Raw genomic sequence first — 20,975 nt, 5'->3', positions numbered from 1 at the left:
CTGTCAACCTACTTGCAGCTCCTCCTCCCTATTTTCTGTGCCTCCATCTTATTTTATCATTGTTTAGGGGATGCGGGCAGAACAGTGGTTAGTACTGCTGCCTCTCAGCACCAGGGACCCAGGTTTGATTCCACCCCCGGGCAACTGTCTGCGGTGGAGTTTGCACATTCTCCTCGAGGGTTACCTCCCATGGTCCAAAGATACGCACGTTAGGTGGATTGACCATGCTAAATTACCCATAGTACCCAGGGATGTGCAGGCTGGGTGGGTTAGCCATGGGAAATGCAGGGTTACAAGGATAGGATAGTGGGGCGAGTCTGACGGGATACTCTGTTGGAGGGTTAGTGTGAACTCGATGGGCCAAATGGCCTGCTTCCAAACTGTATATGCATCTTCTACACATATACAACCAGAACCAACATTCCCCACAAGCAATGTAATAAAGGCATTTACCTCAAGGATCCCATCCTCCTTCCAGCAACTGGGACTTGAGACACCTTTAAGCATTGTACCTTCTCACCAGCCACCAGCTACCAGTCCTTGGGGATGAGACAGCGCCCCCACCCACCACCTCAATGATAATAAAATACGATGGAGGCACAGAAAATAGGGACGACGATCTGCAAGTGGCTCAACAGGCAGAGAAGCTGAATGCAAGAGAAAATTTGGGAGACTGTGCTTTAAGGTAACCAAGATGGCCCACTGGGACCGATTTATTTTATGATGGGGATTCTCAGTCTTGCAATAAGTCAGGCAGCTGAACAAACTTTTGGGGGAAAAGGCTGGTTGAAGTCGCTCCCTATCCTCAAAGCGAGGGAGATGCTCGCTACAAGTGGTAGCTGCAAAATACTCCCAGGGTTTCATAGTTCAAGGAGGTTTGGAGGAGAACCACAGGTACGGAACATGAAAACTGCATGGGCATTTGAGAAATATAAACCTGCAGGGCCACAGGGGGCTAAAGCAGGGAAGTGGGGCTGACTGGATTGCTCCACACAAGAGACAGCATTGACTTCACGAGCTGAATAGCCTCTTCTTGTCTGGCATCAGGCACATAATGCTCAAGGGCTCAACTAAGATTAACTTAATAAAGACAGCATTTATTTCAAGGAGTTTTGTTTTATTGAAGGGGAGGAAATTTAATTCTTTTGACCACATCATTTGATATTTTCTAATTATTTTTGGAAGGAAGATTAAATGCTTCCCAATTAGACAGATTGAAACAAAAACAAAGTTGCTGGAAAAGCTCAGCAGGTCTGGCAGCATCTGTGGAGGAGAAAACAGAGTTAACCTTTCGGGTCCGGTGACACTTCCTGAGAACTGCCAGGTAGAGTCACCGGATCCGAAAGGTTAACTCTGTTTTCTTCTCCACAGATGCTGCCAGACCCGCTGAGCTTTTCCAGCAACTTTGTTTTTGTTCCTGAATCACAGCATCCGCAGTTCTTTTGGTTTTTATTTAGACAGATTGAAAACCTATTTCTGCTGACTGGGCACCTGAGCCGCAATTAATTTAATACGGTTTGCAACCTATACCTCTCTACAGTGAATCAATGTTGGAGTCAAAACCATCACACCCACACGTTTTGAGAACTTATCTACAATTGGATGCAATGATATTCTACTGGAACAAAATGCGACATTGCGGAGGTGTTTTCTGTCACCTTCACTGCAACAGTTAACCTGCGCTGAATTTCAATATTTAGCATCTTTCTTTCCCTGTGCTGGTCCAAGCTAGTGAAAAACCTGAAACTTACAGCATTAGATGGCTCCTTTCGAGTTCACTTTTATCCAAGGCACTGCCAGTCAGGTCAGTCTGATCGAGAGACTTGGCCTCTGCCTCCTTCACAACTTCTGCCGGTTCAAATACCTCATCGGGATAGGTGGACAACTCTTCAGGTAGGACTCCTTCCTGGCCAAAAGAAATAACACATTCAAGACAGAAAAATCTTAGCAAATTGGAGACAATTACACTCCGGTATCATAACCTGATATCGGTGCTATGATTAAATGTGAATTACATACATGAGCCCGTATCACAGCACATTCTTCTGCCATTACTCATTTGTGCAAGAATGGACAAACTTAATGACCACCAGATGGAGTTATTTCAATGTTAATCTGGCAATGAACAAATGCCTATAAAGTCTGAATGAGAGGAGGCTCGATATTGCACAGTATATCGCATCCATGTGCTAATTGGTTTGGACTCTTACTAGGAAGCTGGCTTCATTGAAATAAAAGGAAGCATTCCAGGTTTTCAAAAGGAAAATGCTAAGACAATCTCCACAAAATTCAATGGCCCCCACTTGCAGAGCATTCTTAAACTCTAACAAGAAAAGCCTCTTCCATTGTAAAACATTGGTGCATTTTCTGTGTCTGATCAGCAACGACAAAGAACTACAAATGAATCCAGTAAGAAGTTAGCAGGCTTTCTAGTTCTAAAAGATTATGTTCCATGGATCTACCTTCTCTTGTTTGTTCAGTGTTGCCTATCAGTGTACATTAAAACAGTGATAATATCACATTCACGGCAATGGGGATTATTTAAAACGTGCTATCTGCAGCAGCCAATCGTATTCAGTATTGAACAACGCAATGCCACCTGTTATTCCTTCAGGGAACTGATATTTTCCCTAACTGATCCCTTAGCAGCTCAGATCACTGTAAACCTACAACACACTGATCTTTAACATTTCCACGACAGAGCCAGAACGCTGCATAGCTCTGTCAGCTACTGATTGAAAGAGGCTATTGACATTTGCAACAGCGTACTTTTAATGTGCCTGTTCTCAAGACAGTGCTCATTTCTGTGTACTGAATCATCAACTTTACAGAAACACATTGTAGCAACTTGACATTTCATAATGAGATTATTCAATGGAAAATACAATGCAGTCTGGAGCGAGTCACAAACTTCAAAGTGGGGAGGCCCAAGTTTGACTCTCAATGAGTTTCCCAAAGACAACATACTTTACTAACATGGCTAGTCTATTGGAGAGGAAAAGGAAGGCCAGCTATGTGGGAAAGATTGCACATGTGCTTTCAGCCAGCTTTAGGAACATAGAAACATAGAAGATAGGAGCAGGAGGCGGCCATTCGGGCCTTCGAGCCTGCTCTGCCATTCATCATGATCACGGCTGAGCATCCAACTCAATAGCCTAATCCTGCTCTCTCTCCCCACAACCTTTCGCCCCATTCACCCCAAGTGCTATATCTAACCGCTTCTTGAATATATTCAATGTTTTGGCATCAACTACTTCCTGTGGTAATGAATTCCACAGGCTCACCACTCCTTGGGTGAAGAAACGTCTCAACATCTCTGTCCTGAATGGTCTACCCTGAATCCTCATACTGTGATCCTTGGTTCTGGACTCCCCCACCATCGGGAACATCCTCCCTGCATCTACCCTGTCCCATCCTGTTAGAATTTTATAAGTCTCTATCAGATTCGCCCCTCATTCGTCTGAACTCCAGTGAAAACAATCCTAACCTAGTCAATCTTTCCTCATATGTCAGATCCGCCATCTCCAGAATCAGCCTGGTAAACCTTCGCTGCACTCCCTCGAGAGCAAGAGCATCCTTTCTCAGAAAAGACGACCAAAACTGCACACGATATTCCAGGTGTGACCTCACCAAGGCCCTGTATAACTGCAGCAACACATCCCTGCTCCTGTACTCGAAATCTCTCACAATGAAGGCCAACATACCATTTGCCTTCTTTACCTCCTGCTGCACCTGCACGCTTACCCTCAGCAACTGGTACACAAGGACACCCAGGTCCCACTGCACACTCCCCTCTCCCAATTTACAGCCATTCAGGTAGTAGTCTGCCTTCTTGTTTTTGCTTCTGAAGTGAATAACCACATTTATCCAAATTATTCTGCATCTTCCATTGATTTGTCTACTCACCCAACTTGTTCAGATCATGCTGAAGGATCTCTCCATCCTTGTCACAGCTCACCCTCCCACCCAACGTGGTGTCATCTGCAAACTTGGAGATGTTACATTTTGTTCCCTCATCCAAATCATTCATAAATATTGTGAATAGCTGGGGTCTCCGCATCAATCCCTGTGGCTCTCCACTATTTACAACCTGCCAATTTGAAAAGGACCCATTAATTCCTACTCTGTTTCCTTTCTGTCAACCAGTTTTCTATTCTTCTCAATACACTTCCCCCCCCGCCCCCACCAATCCCGTGCATTAATCTTGCACACTAATCTCTTATGCAGGACTTTGTCAAATGCTTTCTGGAAGTCCAAATATACCACATCAACTGGCTCCCCCTTGTCAACTCTACTAGTTACATCGTCGTAGAATTCCAACAGATTTGTCAAGCATGATTTCCCTTTCATAAATCCATGCTGACTCTGTCTGTTCCTGCCACTGCTTTCTAAATGCTCCGCTATAAAGTCCTTGATAACAGATTCGAGAATGTTCCCCACTATTGATGTGAAGCTTACTGGTCTGTAAATTCCTTGTTTTCTCTCTACCTCCCTTTTTGAGTATTAGGGTGACATTAGCCACCCTCCAATCTGCAGGGACTGTTCCAGAGTCTATAGAATCCTGGAAGATGGCCACCAATGCATCCATTATTTCTAGAGCCACTTCCTCAAGTACTCTGGGATGTAGATTATCAGGTCCTGGGACTTCAATCTCATCAATTTTCCCAGCATTACTTCTCTACAAATATCGAATGCCCTGAATTCTTCCCTCTCACTAAATCTTGCATTCTGCAACATTTCTAGTTGTGTCTTCTTTTGTGAAGAAAGAACCAAAGTATGTATTCAGTTGCTCAGGCATTTCTTCATCCTCTATTATACATTCCCTCGTTTCTATCTGTAGGGGACGTACGTTTGTCCTCAATTTCTTTCTCTTTCTCTTCACGTACCTATAGAAACTCAGTGTCAGTCTTTATGTTTCCTGTAAGTTTACTTTGGTACTCTACTTTCCCCTTCTTAATCAATCCCTTGGTCCTTCTTTGTTGAATTCTAAACTGCTCCCAATCCTCAACATATTATTTTTCTTGGCCAATCTATATGCTTCTTCCTTGGATCTGATACTATCTCAAAGTTCCTTTGTAAGCCATGGCTTGGCCCTCTTATTCATTTTGGGTTTGTGCCAGATAGGAATAAGGAATTTTTGCAGTTCCCCCATGTGTGCCTTGAATGTTTGCCATTGCCTATCCACTATCATCCCTTTAAGTAACTCTCTCCAATCTATCATGGTCAACTCACGCTCCACATCTCCATAGTTTCCTATATTAAGATTCAACCTCACTCTCCACATTGATAAAAAATTCCATCATGTTATGGTCGCTCATCCCCAAGGGGTCTCGCACAGCTAGATCGGCAATAGTTCCCTTCTCATTACACAGTACCCAGTCTAAGATGGCCTGCTCTCTAGTTGGTTCCTCCACATATTGGTCAAAAATAAAACAATTCTGTACACACTCCGGGAATTCCTCCTCTACAGTATTGTGGCTAATTTGATTTGTTCAAATCTATGCTAAAATCATCCATGATCACCGATATCCCCTTATCGCATGCATCTCTAATTTCCTGTTTAATGCCATTCCCATACATCACTACTGCAGCTTGGGGGTCTACATATGACACCCACTATTTGCCCCTTGGTATTTCTCAATTCTACCCATACAGACTCCACATTGTCAGAGCTAATATCCTTTCTCACTATTGTGTTAATTTCCTCTTCAACCAGCAATGCCACTCCACCACCTTTTCCTTTTTGCCTGTCCTTCCTAAATACTGAATACCCTGGGGCATTCAGTTCCCATTCCCTCATCACCGTGCAGCCATGTCTCCATAATCCCAATTATATTGTATCCGTTTACATCTATCTGCATGATCAGTTCATCCAATTTATTGCAAATGCTTTGTGCATTAAGGCACAAAACCTTCAAGCTCGTCTTTTTAACATAGTTTGTCTCACTCTTGTTTTTCCTCTATGGCCTTGGTTGAATTTTGTCCTTGGTTTCTCTGCCCATCACTTTTTTTTTATTCCCTTTTCTAGCTTTTGTTTTTGTCTCTGCTCCCTCCTTCTGACTCCTTACATCGGTTCCCATCCCCCGAGCATGTTAGTTTAAACCCTCCCCAGCCGCTCTAGCGAACACTCCCCCGGGGTCATCAGTCCCAGTCCTGCCCAGGTATAACCCGTCCAATTTGGACAGGTGCCACCTCCCCCCAGAACCGGTCGCAATGCCCCAGGAATCTGAAACCGTCCTCCTGAACACCATCTTTGCAGCCACGTATCCATCCAGTATATCCTGTCATTTCTCCTCTGACTAGCACGTGGCACCAGGAGCAATCCTGACATCACTATCTTCGAGATCAGACTTCGTCACTTTCTTCCTAGCTCCCTGTATTCTGCTTTTAGGACCTCATCCCTTTTTTTTTTAAAACTTATGTCGTTTGTACTTACATGTATCACAACCCCTGGCTGTTCACCCTCACCCTTCAGAATGTCCTGTACCCGCTCCGAAACATCCATGACCCTAGCACCAGGAAGACAACATACCATCCTGGAGATAGTAGGAACTGCAGATGCTGGAGAATCTGACATAACAAGGTGCAGAGCTGGATGAACACAGCAGGCCAAGCAGCAAAGGAGCAGGAAAGCTGACGTTTCGGGCCAAGACCCTTCTTCAGAAAAAGGATCTTTTATCTCGCGCATTCTCCACAGTGTCCCCAGCTGCTGCTCCAGCTCTGAAACTCGAGCTTCCAGGAGCTGTAGCTAGAGACACTTCCAGCACAAATGCTGACCCAGGGGACTAGAACTGTCCCTGGCCTGCCACAACAGACTAGAAACATTCAGAGAAACAACATTGATTGTTACGGTGCAACTGCAGGCGGGCACTTGAAATATCAAGGAAATTACAGATACCATCTCATCATACCTGTCCCCTGCAGTAATCTTCTCAAAACCTTCACTTCCTACAACCAAAATACGCATGACCACCTCAGAGTTGAATCTGCTATAGGCTTTTAAATAGTGAGTAATGCATTCAGTCATTCTCAAATAGAAAAGGTCCGTGTCTAATGCTAGGGGCCATGCATTTAAAAGTGAGGGGGGTGGGGAAGTTCAAAGGACATTTGAGGGACAAGTATTTTTTTTTAAAAACAGAGCAGGAGGAGTTTTGAACGCGCTGCCAGGGATGGTGGTGGAGGCAGATACGTCAGGGGCGTCTGAGGGACTTTTAGATAAATACATGAATTTGCAGGAATGGAGGGATTTAACGGCAGGCAGAAGGGATTAGTTTAATTTGTTCAGCACAACATTGCTGGCCGAATGGCCTGCTCCTGTGCTGTACTGTTCCAACATGTCTTGCTTTCTGTCACACTCAGAGTTAAGTGTACTTGTTTTGCAGAAAGCTTGGAGTAAACGTAGACTAAAAGTGAAATGCAAAAGCAGAAATCCACAAGAAACGAACGAAATAATTACACTCTGTTGCCACGAGACTGTACAGGCCAGGAGGTCATCTTTAGAATTCTGGCATGTTGGGGTTTCTAGAGACTCAACTCATTCTTTATTCAGCAAAATATAGCAGCGAGGCACAGAGATTTCTCTAATACCATCAGAGAGTCTTCGAGCACTGCCAACATTCATAATGAGCCTTCTCTGCTCAAGCCTGTGTCATGAATTGCTTGATAGTACAATAGATAAGGAGACAGGCAAGTCCCTGCTACTGAAAACGCTCAATAAAAAGGCCAGGCAACTCTGAAGAAAAGAAAGAAAATAAACTCGAGCACAAAATGTCAGAATGGATGTTGAGATAGAATGATTTGGCAGAGGAAGCCTGCTCAACAACCACCACCTATATTTACATAGTACCTTCAGCATCCTAAAGCATATCATGAGGGCATGAACATACTTAGCTACAGTGTGATGTTATAGCCACGGACTAAAGGCTGGATTAGGGAGATAGCTTTCAAAGAGCAACTTAATAAGAAGTGAGAGAGAGACAGAGATTTAGGAAGGGACATTATAATTAGCAGATTGGCAGCAATGGTGCAACAAACATAACGGAGAATGCTTTAGAGAACAGAATTCAGAATCATACAGTACAAAAAGAGGACCTTTAGCCCATCAAGTCTGCATCAACCGTTCATGTTGAACATCAGGAATGGGATCTGAACATATGACCCTAGAAAGGACCCAGAAATCACCAGTTTTTGCCGGGTAAGGAACGCCAACCCTTGGGTCTGGCACCTTAGACCACTAAGCCACCCTGGTAAGTTAATTAGAAGTGCACAGGTACCTCAGAGAAACTGTGGGATTGCAGAAGATTATAGAAGTGGGCAGGGTGAGACCATGGAACAGCTAGAATACAAGAATGAGAATTTTGAATTTGAGACATTCCTAATGAAGGATAGCAAACACAGGGGATTATTAGGGAATGCAGCTTGCTGCGAGTTAACAGATGACTTCAAATTTGCAGCAGGGTAGACTTTGAGAAGTTGTCCGAGAGTACATTGAAACTGTCAACTCTAGAGGTAACAAAGGCACAAATAAACATTTCAACAGCAATGACCTGAGGCAGGAATGGAAATGGGAGATGGATATAGGTGCTTTCAGTGCTGATGTGATTGGGTAATCAGGAGCTCATCTCGGGATCAGATAGGACACCAAGGTTGTGAACAGGGAGTCAAGGAGAGGGATGGCGTGGTTAGCTGGTGAATGGAGCTTGTGACAGGGACCAAAACATAGAACATAGAACATAGAACATTACAGTGCAGTACAGGCCCTTCGGCCCTCGATGTTGCGCCGACCTGTGAAACCAATCTGAAGCCCATCTAACCTAAACTATTCCATTATCATCCATATGTTTATCCAATGACCATTTAAATGCCCTTAAAGTGGGCGAGTCTACTATTTTTGCAGGCAGGGCATTCCACGCCCTTACTACTCTCTGAGTAAAGAACCTACCTCTGACATCTGTCCTATATCTATCACCCCTCAATTTAAAGCTATGTCCCCTCGTGCTAGCCATCACCATCCGAGGAAAAAGGCTCCCACTGTCCACCCTATCTAATCCTCTGATCATCTTGTATGTCTCTATCAAGTCACCTCTTAACCTTCTTCTCTCTAACGAAAACAGCCTCAAGACCCTCAGCCTTTCCTCATAAGACCTTCCCTCCATACCAGGCAACATCCTGGTAAATCGCCTCTGCACCCTTTCCAATGCTTCCACATCCTTCCTATAATGCGGTGACCAGAACTGTACGTAATACTCCAAGTGCGGCCGCACCAGAGTTTTGTACAGCTGCAACATGACCTCATGGCTCCGAAACTCAATCCCTCTACCAATAAAACCTAACATACTGTACGCCTTCTTAACAACGCTATCAACCTGGGTGGCAACTTTCAGTGATCTATGCACATGGACACCGAGATCTTTCTGCTCATCCACACTACCAAGAATCTTACCATTAGCCCAGTACTCTGTATTCCTGTTACTCCTTCCAAAGTGAATCACCTCACACTTTTCCACATTAAACTCCATTTGCCACCTCTCAGCCCAGCTCTGCAGCTTATCTATGTCCCTCTGTAACCTGCAACCTGCAACATCCTTCCGCACTATCCATAACTCCACCAACTTTGGTGTCATCCGCAAATTTACTAACCCATCCTTCTACGCCCTCATCCAGGTCATTTATAAAAATGACAAACAGCAGTGGCCCCAAAACAGATCCTTGAGGTACACCACTAGTAACTAAACTCCAGGATGAACATTTCCCATCAACCACCACCCTCTGTCTTCTTACAGCTGGCCAATTTCTGATCCAAACCACTAAATCACCCTCAATCCCATGCCTCCGTATTTTCTGCAATAGCCTACCATGGGGAACCTTATCAAACGCTTTACTGAAATCCAAATACACCACATCAACCGCTTTACCCTCATCCACCTGTTTGGTCACCTTCTCGAAGAACTGAAAACAGTGAGACAAACCTTCTGTGGGGTGGCAGATTCAAATTGCCACTCTTTTCTTTTTTGCTAACACTGCTCTACACCTCTGAATTTCTGGCTTCAACTTCCAATTTGGGACTCTTGAAAAATGAGGAAGATACCTGTTCAGGAAACCCTACAGTATAGTACAGGACCAGAGCTGGCCACTAAACCAGATCCTGTCCATACAGCAGTAACTGTCACATCCCTGGGGTTAGAAGTCTTAAATACACTTTAGCAAGCTACAGAAAGGAAGCTTTCTAAAAAAAAAAATGAATGGTTGAAGGGGTCAGGGTGGCAGAAGGCAGACACATTGGTGAGAGGGGAACACGGTTGGAGTGTCACAGGGGAACGCAGGGCATTGTGGGGGTTAGAGACAATTGGGCATCACAGAGTGGTAGAGGAACATGGCTGACATCTTTACCAGGACAGTGTGTATTGCAGAAATGACATCATGGTTATCCCCATCATCCAGGGTGATCTGAGGAATGTTTTAAACAAAAAAAAAAGTTTCCAAGGAAACAGTTGTAGAAATTGGTAAAGTTCCATGTAGTGTTGTGATTAACGCTGTTCCTAATTCAATGGACAATAAAAGCAGGAAATATCTACATTGTGACCTCATGCGCAAAACAAGCTGTAGAAATCTAACCAATGATAAATGCATTGGCTGCAGACAGCTATTAGAATCCGAGACCCTTGCACTAACCTGTGACACTTGCTGAGAGAGAGACCACAAACTGCATAGAAGTTCCCATATTTCAATACAGACCAGGCAAGATGTTCATTATGTGGCCATACCATCAACACACACAAACTGCATCATTTCAAACGGATCCTTTAATAGACACCTCATTAAAAAAGCAACTTTCCTATCGACTACTAGGTGATCCTCTCTGGAGGGAAAAGCCTTTCCTGAAACACAGCTTTGTCCTTCTATTGCTGAAAAGCACTTTGTGTTAGATGCATCAAATGTTAAGCACCCAGAACATCACACACCTCCGCAAAGGAGAAGACCTAGTCTTGTGCAAGTTCAGATCACTTGGGCATAGGCATGCCTTGTGTTAAGAGAAGTCATCCCTGGGGTACTGTGCCAATGAGGACGTAATTCACTTCAGTGTTTTGAGGCTGATGATGTGAAGGGTTAAGGCTGCACTTAACTCACTAAATGCACAAAAGCTCTTACATTCTTATCTGTGTGCTGGTTGAGTGACAAATCATCATTTTGCTTGTCAGAACACTTTTTAAATTCACCACTTGCTTCTGTTCTTTGAAATAATCTTGAATTCACATCCCACGAATGGAAATAAAAATCACAGAAACGTGGAATAGTAAGCACATTCAGTTCATCGAGTATGTACCGGTCCTACTGAAGCACAATTTGCACTTCCCTGTTCTTTCCTCATATCCCTGAAATTCTTTCCTCTTTCAAATTTTTATTCGACCCTCCATTACAGACAGTGGTGAAGAAAGGGTAATGTCACTGCACTAGTAATCCAGACGCCCGGGATACTGATCAGGGGACCACGGAGCTGGGGGAATGTTAGTTCGATGAGTAAAACAGGAATCGAATGTTAGTTTCAGCAGTGGCCACTATGACAGCCATCATCGATTGCTGTAAAAACCGTTCTGGTTCTCTGATCGAGCCCAGCGCGGGAGAGGGAATGGCGGTTGGCAATAAGACAGCATGGGGATCGAGAGATTGCATCCTCTTGGGGAAAGTCCAGCGTAGGCCTATGGCTAATGGCGGACTGCAATTTGGAACTTGTAATTTTACTTCTTATTTACTACTTTATTCTGACAAGAACTATAACATTGAACTTGTAACCCGTTTATTTTCTACTTTTTACTTAAGATTTTGTACCTAGGTACCTTGTACCTAGGATGGCACTGTGAATGCTGACATTGTACACTTTTCATTGTACTCCTATTTCCCAGCACTTAAGCACATGCGATGATAAAACCCAATTCTAATGTTCATTAGGGAATGAAATCTGCAGTTTTTACCCACTTTGGCCTCTATATGCGACTCCAGGTCCAAAGCAATATGGCCGATTGTTCACTTTCCTCTACACTTGTTTTCAAATAAACCTGTTGCACTATAACCTGGTGCCGTGTGATTTCTGACCTCATCCACCCCAGTCCAACACCGGCACCTCCACAATATTCCTCTATACTGACCAAGGAAAGCCACTCAAGTTAAGATTCATTAGGGATGGGCAATAAATGCTTGCTCTGCTCAATCCCTGGTAAAGGATAAAGGTGCATCAATTCTCTTTACCAGGCCTCACTTTCCAAATCCTTATCAAATCCAAAGGCCAGTGTAAAATTCTTTAATGTTAAATCAGGGAATGCTCCCAACCTCACTTTGTGAAATGAAATACTTAACGCTTATGACGATGATTAGACTTAATGTTTTGCAAGAATTAACCCTTCATCCATCCACCTCTATCTAGTTTGCACTGACAGCAAACTCATGGATGTCGCTTTATTTTCTTTTCTGGGCTGCTCTAGCTCTTCGAGCTAGTTAAAACAGCTGTGGTTGTATCAAGACCGATATAGTGCAAAGGTGAAATCCCTTGTGGAACGTGCTGCAAACTGAAACACTGCGTGATATGGAATCTCACCCTGGCGAAGAAGGAGGTGTCCAGCTCATCGGGGAAATCCACTGTGTCCTCCTCCAGATAGCTGGCAGGCGTAAAGCTGCGTCTCTGAGCCCGCCGAGTCGCACTTTCCCTGAGGGAGCGCCCCTGTAAAAGATAATCGGGGATCTCGTGACTACACAACAAAAGGTCGCTGCCTCAGTGGTCCGCAGGCCGCCTACATCCTTGTGGCTGTATACAAGCAGGCAGCGAAGGAAGAGAAAGACTTGCATTTACGTAGCGCCTTTCATGGTATCAGCGCACCCCAAAAATGATCGACAACCAATAAAAGAGACAACAAGGTGCAGAGCTGGATGAACACAGCAGGCCAAGCAGCATCGTAGGAGCAAAAAGGCTGACGTTTTGGGCCTAGACTCTTCATCACTTGTTGAATTGTCCATAGTGTATAATAGCCCATATTGGCTAGGGATGTGTGGATTAACCATTTCTGATGAAGGGTCTAGGCCCGAAACGTCAGCCTTTTTGCTCCTACGATGCTGCTTGGCCTGCTGTGTTCATCCAGCTCTACACCTTGTTGTCTCAAATTCTCCAGCATCTGCAGTTCCTACTATCTCTGACAACCAATAAAAAGTGCTTTCTGAAGCAAAGTCGCTGCTGAAATGTAGGAAACCAGGCAGACAATTTGTGCACTGCTATTCATGAGAGTTTGCAACATTTTCCTGACACTGTTCGGAGGATAAATGTTGACCAAGACACCAAGGATCAACACCTCTACCCTTGCTCTTTTCCAAAAAAATGATGCCGTAGGATCTTTTAGACTCAGCTGCCAGGGTACACAGGGTCTTGGTTTAACACATTACCTAAATAGGAGGTACCTCGACCAGAGCAGCACTCCTTCAGTACCACATCGAAGAGCCAGCCTTGATCTTTGTGTTGCAATGGGACTTGGGCCCTGCAACCTTCTAACTCAGACACGGGATGCTGCCAACTGAGCCACAGCTAGATTTGACTTTATTGGGCAGGACAGTGGCTCAATGGTTAGCACTGCTGCCTCACAGTGCCAGGGACCCAGGTTCAATTCCACCCTCGGGTGACTGCCTGTTTGGAGTTTGCCACATTCTCCCCGTGTCTGCGTGGATTTCCTCCCACAGTCCAAAGATGTGCAGGTTAGGGGGATTGGCCATGTTGAATTGTCCATAGTGTATAATAGCCCATATTGGCTAGGGATGTGTGGATTAACCATGGGAAATGCAGGGTTACACAGATTGGGTAGGGAATGGATCGCTCTTCGGAGGGTTGGCGTGGATACAATGGGCCGAATGGCCTGCTTCCACACTGTGGGGATTCTATGATCTGTGAACTTCAAACTAATAAATAATGCAATCAACAGTTTGTGTAAAAGGTAACACTTATTATGCTCTACTCTTGACTTGCGTGCAAAGGGCATTGACCTCTAAGTTATCATCAGTTGATGATGCTCTAATCCCTTACGACCAAGAGATTTGCAGTATTTTGATTTTATATTGGGAGACCAAGATGCCTCATTCCTACAAATGATGATTCAGAAGTTGACTTACAGGCTTAGCACAATCGCTCTCTCTGAGAAGAGAGTGTTTAGTTACATTGCAAGAATCATCAGGAACAAGCATGCAAGTTAATAGCATACTGCCAAAATAATCTAGGGATCAAGTGATACTCTGACTAATGCTGGCATTGGTTCTGACATTTGATACAAGATGTGGGGACAAGTCAAAATGGAATAAAGCAACAGGGGAGAAAGGAAATTCTGATATAAAAATGATGAGAGTTCGGATTTGCACATTATGTACCCACCTTCCTTTCTAAGTTGCAATTTCAACTTTTGTCAGTACCCAATTAACAAAGGCCAAAATTATTTCACCCAATCAATTTCAAGCATTTCCGTTAGTGCAGAAATGATTTGCAATTGCTCACATACTTAATGGATGAACGGAGACCAAGCGGCAACAAGTGCTAAGAATCACGTTTGAACACACTGTAGAGCCAAAAAAATAAATGGGCTTTGTAAATATTGAAGACGACGTTAAGGCAGGAGAATTTTGAACCAAAACAAGTACTTCAAGTGATCTAGAGAGACTGGAAATAAAGACAGGTTATTGGAGAAACTCAGCCGTTTGGAGAGAGAAACAGAATTCGTGTTTGCGGTCCAATATGCTTCTCTGTAGGTACTGAAGAAAAACCCAGTGAACAGGGTTGCCTTAGTTCAAAACATACTCAACAGCAACAGAGAGAGAAAGTGGTGTTCTCAAAGTATGAGCCCTGGTAACATTTAGGAGATCTTTGATATAGAGTTGGACAAGGGAAATGGGTAAAGATTTTCAAATCAGCTTGTACAGAAGCATGGAACCAAGGAAATCCAGTGAGAGCCAGGACACTGGGAGAACAGATCTAAACAATAGACTGGGGCCATTTTCCCTGAAGATTTGGAGGTTGAGGGATGACCTTGTAGAGGTTGATAAAAACACATGGGGCATGGATAGGGTGACTAGCCAAGGTCTTCTCACCAGTGCGCGGGAGTCCAAACTAAAGGCATAGGTTTAAGGTGAAGGAGGAAACATTTAAAAGGGAGCTAAGGGGCAACTTTTTCATGCAAAGGGTGGTGCATGTATGGAATGAGTTGCCAGAGGAGGCTGGTACAATTACAACATTTAAAAGGTATTTGCATGGGTACATGAGCAGGAAAGGTTTAGAGGAATATGGGCCAAATGCTGGCAAAATGTGACTAGATTAAATTAGGATATTGGGTCAGCATGGACAAGTTGGACTGAAGGGTCTGTCCTTCTGTGCTGGATATCTCTATGACTGTATGCCTAAAGTGAGATACTTGGTGCAATAAACACTCTAGATCTAGCAAAATATAAACGCACACATTTTGCACTCACTCTCCCTTGCTTTCTTCAGGTACTGTCCCTTAAGAAGGCACAGGTAAACATTGACATTTCTCTATTGGTTGTGGTTGTGCTTAGGGAAGTACTGCAGTGGGCTGGCTGATCAGGAATCATTCCTGCTTGTCGACACATTGGAAAGATTTTCACGCTAATAATCCATCTTTTAGGCCATGTTATGAATGCAACTTCTGTGGCCATTAAGTCCTGGGGTGGGACTCGGAACTGGAGTTTCTAACCAAGAGGCAACGATGGTAATTGACCACTCCCCGATTTATTAACCCTTCAAATTAACCGCTAATCAGATGCTGTAGCTGACAAGCGCACAGAGCGATGCTTTTCGCTAGGAATGGGGCTCAGTGAGTCAGCCATATCACCTTAATCATACAAGCAGCAACAGTTACATTTCAGTGCACAAGAAGGTAAGGGATACGCAGCAGTCTCAGGAGTAAAGCTAGTTTATTTGGCAGCATAACCCTTAGCTTTTCAATGTTAAATCAGTGGACGCACAGCCACTAATATAATCAGTGCTCCCTTTCCATTGCTTCATCCAAATTCGGGGTGATAACTTGGACTTTTGCTGATGACATAATGGATAGACTGACTTGACCCCTATTGAAGTGGTTAGTTTTCCACCTGACCTCAGACGGAAATTATCCCCAAAATTATTACATTGAACATTACTTTTCACCCCACCGCTGGAATCACAGAACCCCTATGGTGCGGAACCAGGCTATTTGGGCCATCGAGTCCACACCGACCCTCCGAACAGCATATCACCCAGACCCAACCACCTACTCTATCCCTGTAAGCCGGCCTTTCCCATGGCTAATCCACTTAGTCTGCACATCCCTGGACACTGGGAAATTTAGCACAGCCAATCCACCCAGCTTCGATTCCAGTCTTGGGTGACCATCTGTGTGGAGTTTGCACATTCTCCCCGTGTGCGCGTGGGTCTCCTCCGGTTTCCTCCCACAGTTCTAAGATGTGTGAGTTAGGTGGATTGGCCACGGTAAACCCGGGGTTCAGGGATAGGGTGAGGGATCTGGGTGGAAAGCTTTTTGGGAGGGTTAATGCATACTCAATGGGCCGAATAGCCTCTTCTGCACGGTAGGGACTCTATGGAACTTCTGACCTCTCCTTCCTTTCTCAAGATGCTCCACAAAGCCTGTATAATTCACTAACCTTATATACATCTGCCCTAATAAATCAGTCATACGTGGTTCCATTTACATTTTCTCTCTTTTATTGCTCTAATGAAATGCCTTGAAATGTTGAACATGCTAGTTAAATGCAAGTTGTTGATATGACGTTTTATATAAAAACTAAAAAAAAAGAGAGAGTTGCATTCAACTGGGAAACGAGGGAGTCACTGCTTTGTTGTTTTCTTGTATTTGTTTAGGCACATACAGTCACAGAGGTCTAAAGCACGGAGACACGCCCTTCGGTCCAACCTGTCCATGCTGCCCAGTTTTCACAATTAAACTAGTCATCTCCTGCATGCTGAAGGTTTCACTGAATATCAAGCCTAGAATGCTGTCACAAATTGGAAGCTCCATTCTACAGGATATCTTGACTGCAGACAAGCTTAACTTGTCCTCGTAACATATGTTTTATGATTTTGCAATTTTAAACCAAGTTTTGGAGAGTTCTGTTACTATGACAGCTGTAATGCGAGGTCAGATTTCCCTGTAGAAAACTGCCTGGCAGGTATTTGGCACCTCTTCTGCTTGACCTCATGCCTGTCGAGCAGGTGTTGTGCTATAAGCTATAGTTTAGTTGGCCACAAAACTGGTGCAAAGAACATGTTAGGATGAGTTTTCTCTGTCTCCATCAATAAGCCAGGTAACAATTTAAGCCAATTTGTAATTAGCTGGATGAGTGGGTGGGTAACTAAAACAACAAAAAGGACAGACAGAAGAGTATAGGTGCAACTCTCAATACCTAAATACTATTACACAGTTAGATAACTAGAATAGTCCAGATGATTTTAGTCACTAACATTACATTTAAATGCAATAAATACATGGACAGAACTTCCTGGGTCACCATCAGGGCTTTAAAGTTCTGTATGACGGCTCCAAATAATAAATCTTTATTTAGAAGTTAAAAACGCTCAGAAACCTATTTTTTTTTTTAAAACACGCAGTCAGAGGAAATGCGCTTGTTTGATTAGATCCACATTTATTGCCCATCCTTAATTGCCCTCGAGAAGGTGGTGGTGAACTGCCTTCTTGAACCATTACTGCCCATTTGTTGTGGGTACTCCAGGGGGAGGTTCCAGGATTTTGACCCAGCAACGCTGAAAGAATAGCGAAATATTTCCAAAACCAGGCTGGTGACTTTCAACCACCCCTACATGCACTGGAGACGCACTATTAAGTTGGCTTGTCTGTACAACTAGCAGATAAAAGGCTAAAGTTGAGTGATCTTTTTGTGTATAGACATTGACTTGATCAAATACTGTAATATCTCCATTGCACAAAAATGTAGCAACTTTTACAATTACAATCAGAATATCATCATGGGGGTCATTACTAGTTCCCCTCCAAGCCACTCACCATCCTGACTTGGAAATATGTCACCAATCCTTGTGTCGCTGGGTGAAAGTCCCCAGTAGAATTTTAGGTCAACCCACAGCATGAGGAATGCAGCGGTTCAAGAAGGCAGATCACCACCACCTTCTCAAGGGCAACTAGGGATGGGCAAGAAATGCTGGTCAGCCAACAATACCCATGTCCCACAAATGAATAAAACAAACACTTTGAGAGTTTGTACTTCCACTTGAATCGCTACTTCAGGTGTCGACCATGACAGCAACTCGAACAGTACAATATTTCGGTTAGTTTGTCACTACTGAACAATTACATTTCCAAATAAAAACCAAAAGAACTGCAGATGCTGTAAATCAGGAACACAAAACAGAAGTTGCTGGAAAAGCTTAGCATGTCTGGCAGCATCGGTCAAGGAAAAATTAGTTAACATTTTGGGTCCGGTGACCCTTCCTCAGAACTGGGTGCTGAGGAAGGGTCACCAGACCCAAAACGTTAGCTATTTTTCCTTCACAGATGATGCTGAGCTTTTTCCAGCAACTGTTTGTTTTCTTCAATTATTTTTCCAAAAGGAATCGTGCATCGTTCACCTACCTTTACCAGGGCCGCTGCTGCCCTGAAGCTCATCTTAGCCACAGACTCTCTCTTCCTCCGTTTAGGAATACGGTTGTATCCAGAACGGGAACTGGTGAAGGAGCACAGAGACGCAGCACCAGGAGTGATCGGGGTATGCGGAACACTGTAGCCATCACCATCATCAGTCATCCGAAACGCCCTTCCTCTGGCTAACGGGTCTACAATCTGCATGGATTTATATTGAAAGAAAAGCAGAGTCAAAATGCTGTAGGGAAAAAAACTTCCAGCTTATTCTGGGATGACTCGGGTACAGGCGGAGATGGAAAGCAGGCAGAAATACATTTGTTGCCTGCTGATAAACAGTCCAATTAAAGGTAACAGTATTGAACATTGAGCAGCACATACAAGAGGTAACCTGTAAAATACCATATGCTGCAAAAAGCTGCCCATGTCAGTTTACAAACACTCACTACTTTAACACAAGCAGATTTTGAGAACTAGAATACAAGATACTAGAACTACTACAAGACAACAAATCAGGAGATATGTTAGTTCTCAACAATGGCCTAAATTGTCCCTCTATCAAAATGGTTCATCTTCAATACAGAGACACTTAAAACAAAAAAGAGACATAAATGATTTATTAAACCATGTCATGCCACCATTACTCTTTACAAGTGTAAATATACATTATAACTCTGCCTCTATTAAAATTAGTGATTGCCATTTGACTGTAGGTACACCAATGTTGCCTCAACTGAAAAATCACTGCACTGCTGACCTGGTATCTGTACTTTTATGACTTTTAATGTAGTTCCTGATTCCATTTAAATGTCATATCATCCGTGATGCTTAAATTGCAGTTGCAATGATGATGAAACCGCCATTATTACAACTGCGAAACTGACTGAAGTTCCTAGTGTGTGCAGGGATGCAGCTAAATGCAGAAAGCAAATAGCTACCATCAATGATTCCCTGCTTCTGCTCTGGTTCTGCAGAACGTTTGGAAGTATCAGACATAGCTGTACCACTGGTGTGGAGAACAGGAACAGGTAAGAAATTCCTGGATAAAAACCCTGAAAGAACTGCAGATGCTGGAAATCAGAACAAAAGTTGAAATTGTGGGAAAAGTTCAGCAGGTCTGTCAACATCTGTGGAGATAAATCAATCAGAGTTAACGTTTCGTGTCCAGTGACACCTTCCTCAGAACCGATTTCTCTCCATTGATACAGCCAGACCTGCTGAGCTTTACCAGCAATTTCTGTTTTTGTTCAAGAAATTCCTGGGATAGATTTGGAGCCTCTATCCATCCTATGATTTAAATCCAGCTTTTAAAACAATACATATCTTCAAATTACAACAGCTTTGCCATTTCAGCTTCTCATTAAAACATCATTCCATTATGCTGGGTGACTCCAAACTTCCCAACATACAGAAAGCCAAGATAACTTCTTCATCCTTAGGAAGGTGGTTAGCAAATAAGAAAACATCTATGTATATTTGCAATCCTTACACCAAACCTAAACCGCCTGTTTGACTTGTAGCAGGCACAGCTCTGCCTAAGCAAAGTCCTGGCATGTTTGTACACCTGCTTCATGTAAATCGAACTTTGATGCAAGCCGAGCTACAACTGGCGTGATTTCTGATGTATGCTGCCATGCTAGGAGTCCCACCCCAGCCTGCAAAGTCTGTTTGGAAAGCAGGAACATTCTGCAACAACATACTTGTCACAACAAAATAGGAGCAAAATCTGATCTACTCCTCCCATGCCCAGCAAAATAATGGTAGCTTTGCCCAGAAACTGAAGGGTTAATGAATTGCTAGTAATACCAACAAAATATCACACAAGGCACCGGTGAAAATAAAATTTGGGTTACAGTCCTTTTCCGGACTCAATCTCTAGTACAAGAGGAAACATCTACATTTATCTCATCGGATAACCTTGAGAAACTCTACTAGGCCAGGTGAAGAAAACAGCCCCAGAGTGCTGCACGTTGAATGCATCCTCCAGGTTTGCAATTGACCTTCTAAAAGGTGCTAGCTTTCGGGATCATCAAGGTGCAGCACACATACTGCTGCAGGGCACTCTGATAAAGCAATCAATAGGAAGGATCACAGAACACACAATAGAATACTGGGCAGTTTGGCAGTTCTGCCAAAAGGCACACTGTTACAGTCAAGGAGCAGTCCAGCACCAAATATGTAAGGAGTTTGAAATGCCTTTTGGGAAGGAGGAGTGGAGAAAGTGACCGAGACCACGAGAAACGCTCCCCCTCCCCCACTCAGTGTTTGTGGCATGGCCGTTTGGGTGAATTAATGCAGAGATAGTAGGAACTGCAGATGCTGGAGAATCTGAGA

At 43.7% G+C, this 20,975-nt stretch overlaps 1 protein-coding gene across 3 annotated transcripts in view; it reads right to left on the bottom strand.

Annotated features, from left to right (window-relative positions):
- rhbdf1a (rhomboid 5 homolog 1a (Drosophila)) overlaps nucleotides 1-20,975 on the bottom strand; it is a 226,002-nt gene that overhangs the window by 33,689 nt on the left and 171,338 nt on the right. For all 3 annotated transcript variants that reach the window (XM_048609427.1, XM_048609425.1, XM_048609426.1), the window contains 3 exons: nucleotides 18,636-18,842; nucleotides 12,590-12,712; nucleotides 1,752-1,906 (listed from right to left, as the gene is read on the bottom strand). In XM_048609427.1, coding sequence (XP_048465384.1) covers nucleotides 1,752-1,906; nucleotides 12,590-12,712; nucleotides 18,636-18,842 — 485 coding nt within the window. The remainder of the gene's footprint in view (nucleotides 1-1,751; nucleotides 1,907-12,589; nucleotides 12,713-18,635; nucleotides 18,843-20,975) is intronic.

This window comes from Rhincodon typus, chromosome 21 (genome assembly GCF_021869965.1).
Source record: "Rhincodon typus isolate 14 chromosome 21, sRhiTyp1.1, whole genome shotgun sequence".
NCBI classification, from domain to species: Eukaryota; Metazoa; Chordata; class Chondrichthyes; order Orectolobiformes; family Rhincodontidae; genus Rhincodon; species Rhincodon typus.
The sequence above is the reverse complement of the archived record's forward strand: the minus strand, read 5'-3'. Positions and strand labels throughout refer to the sequence as shown.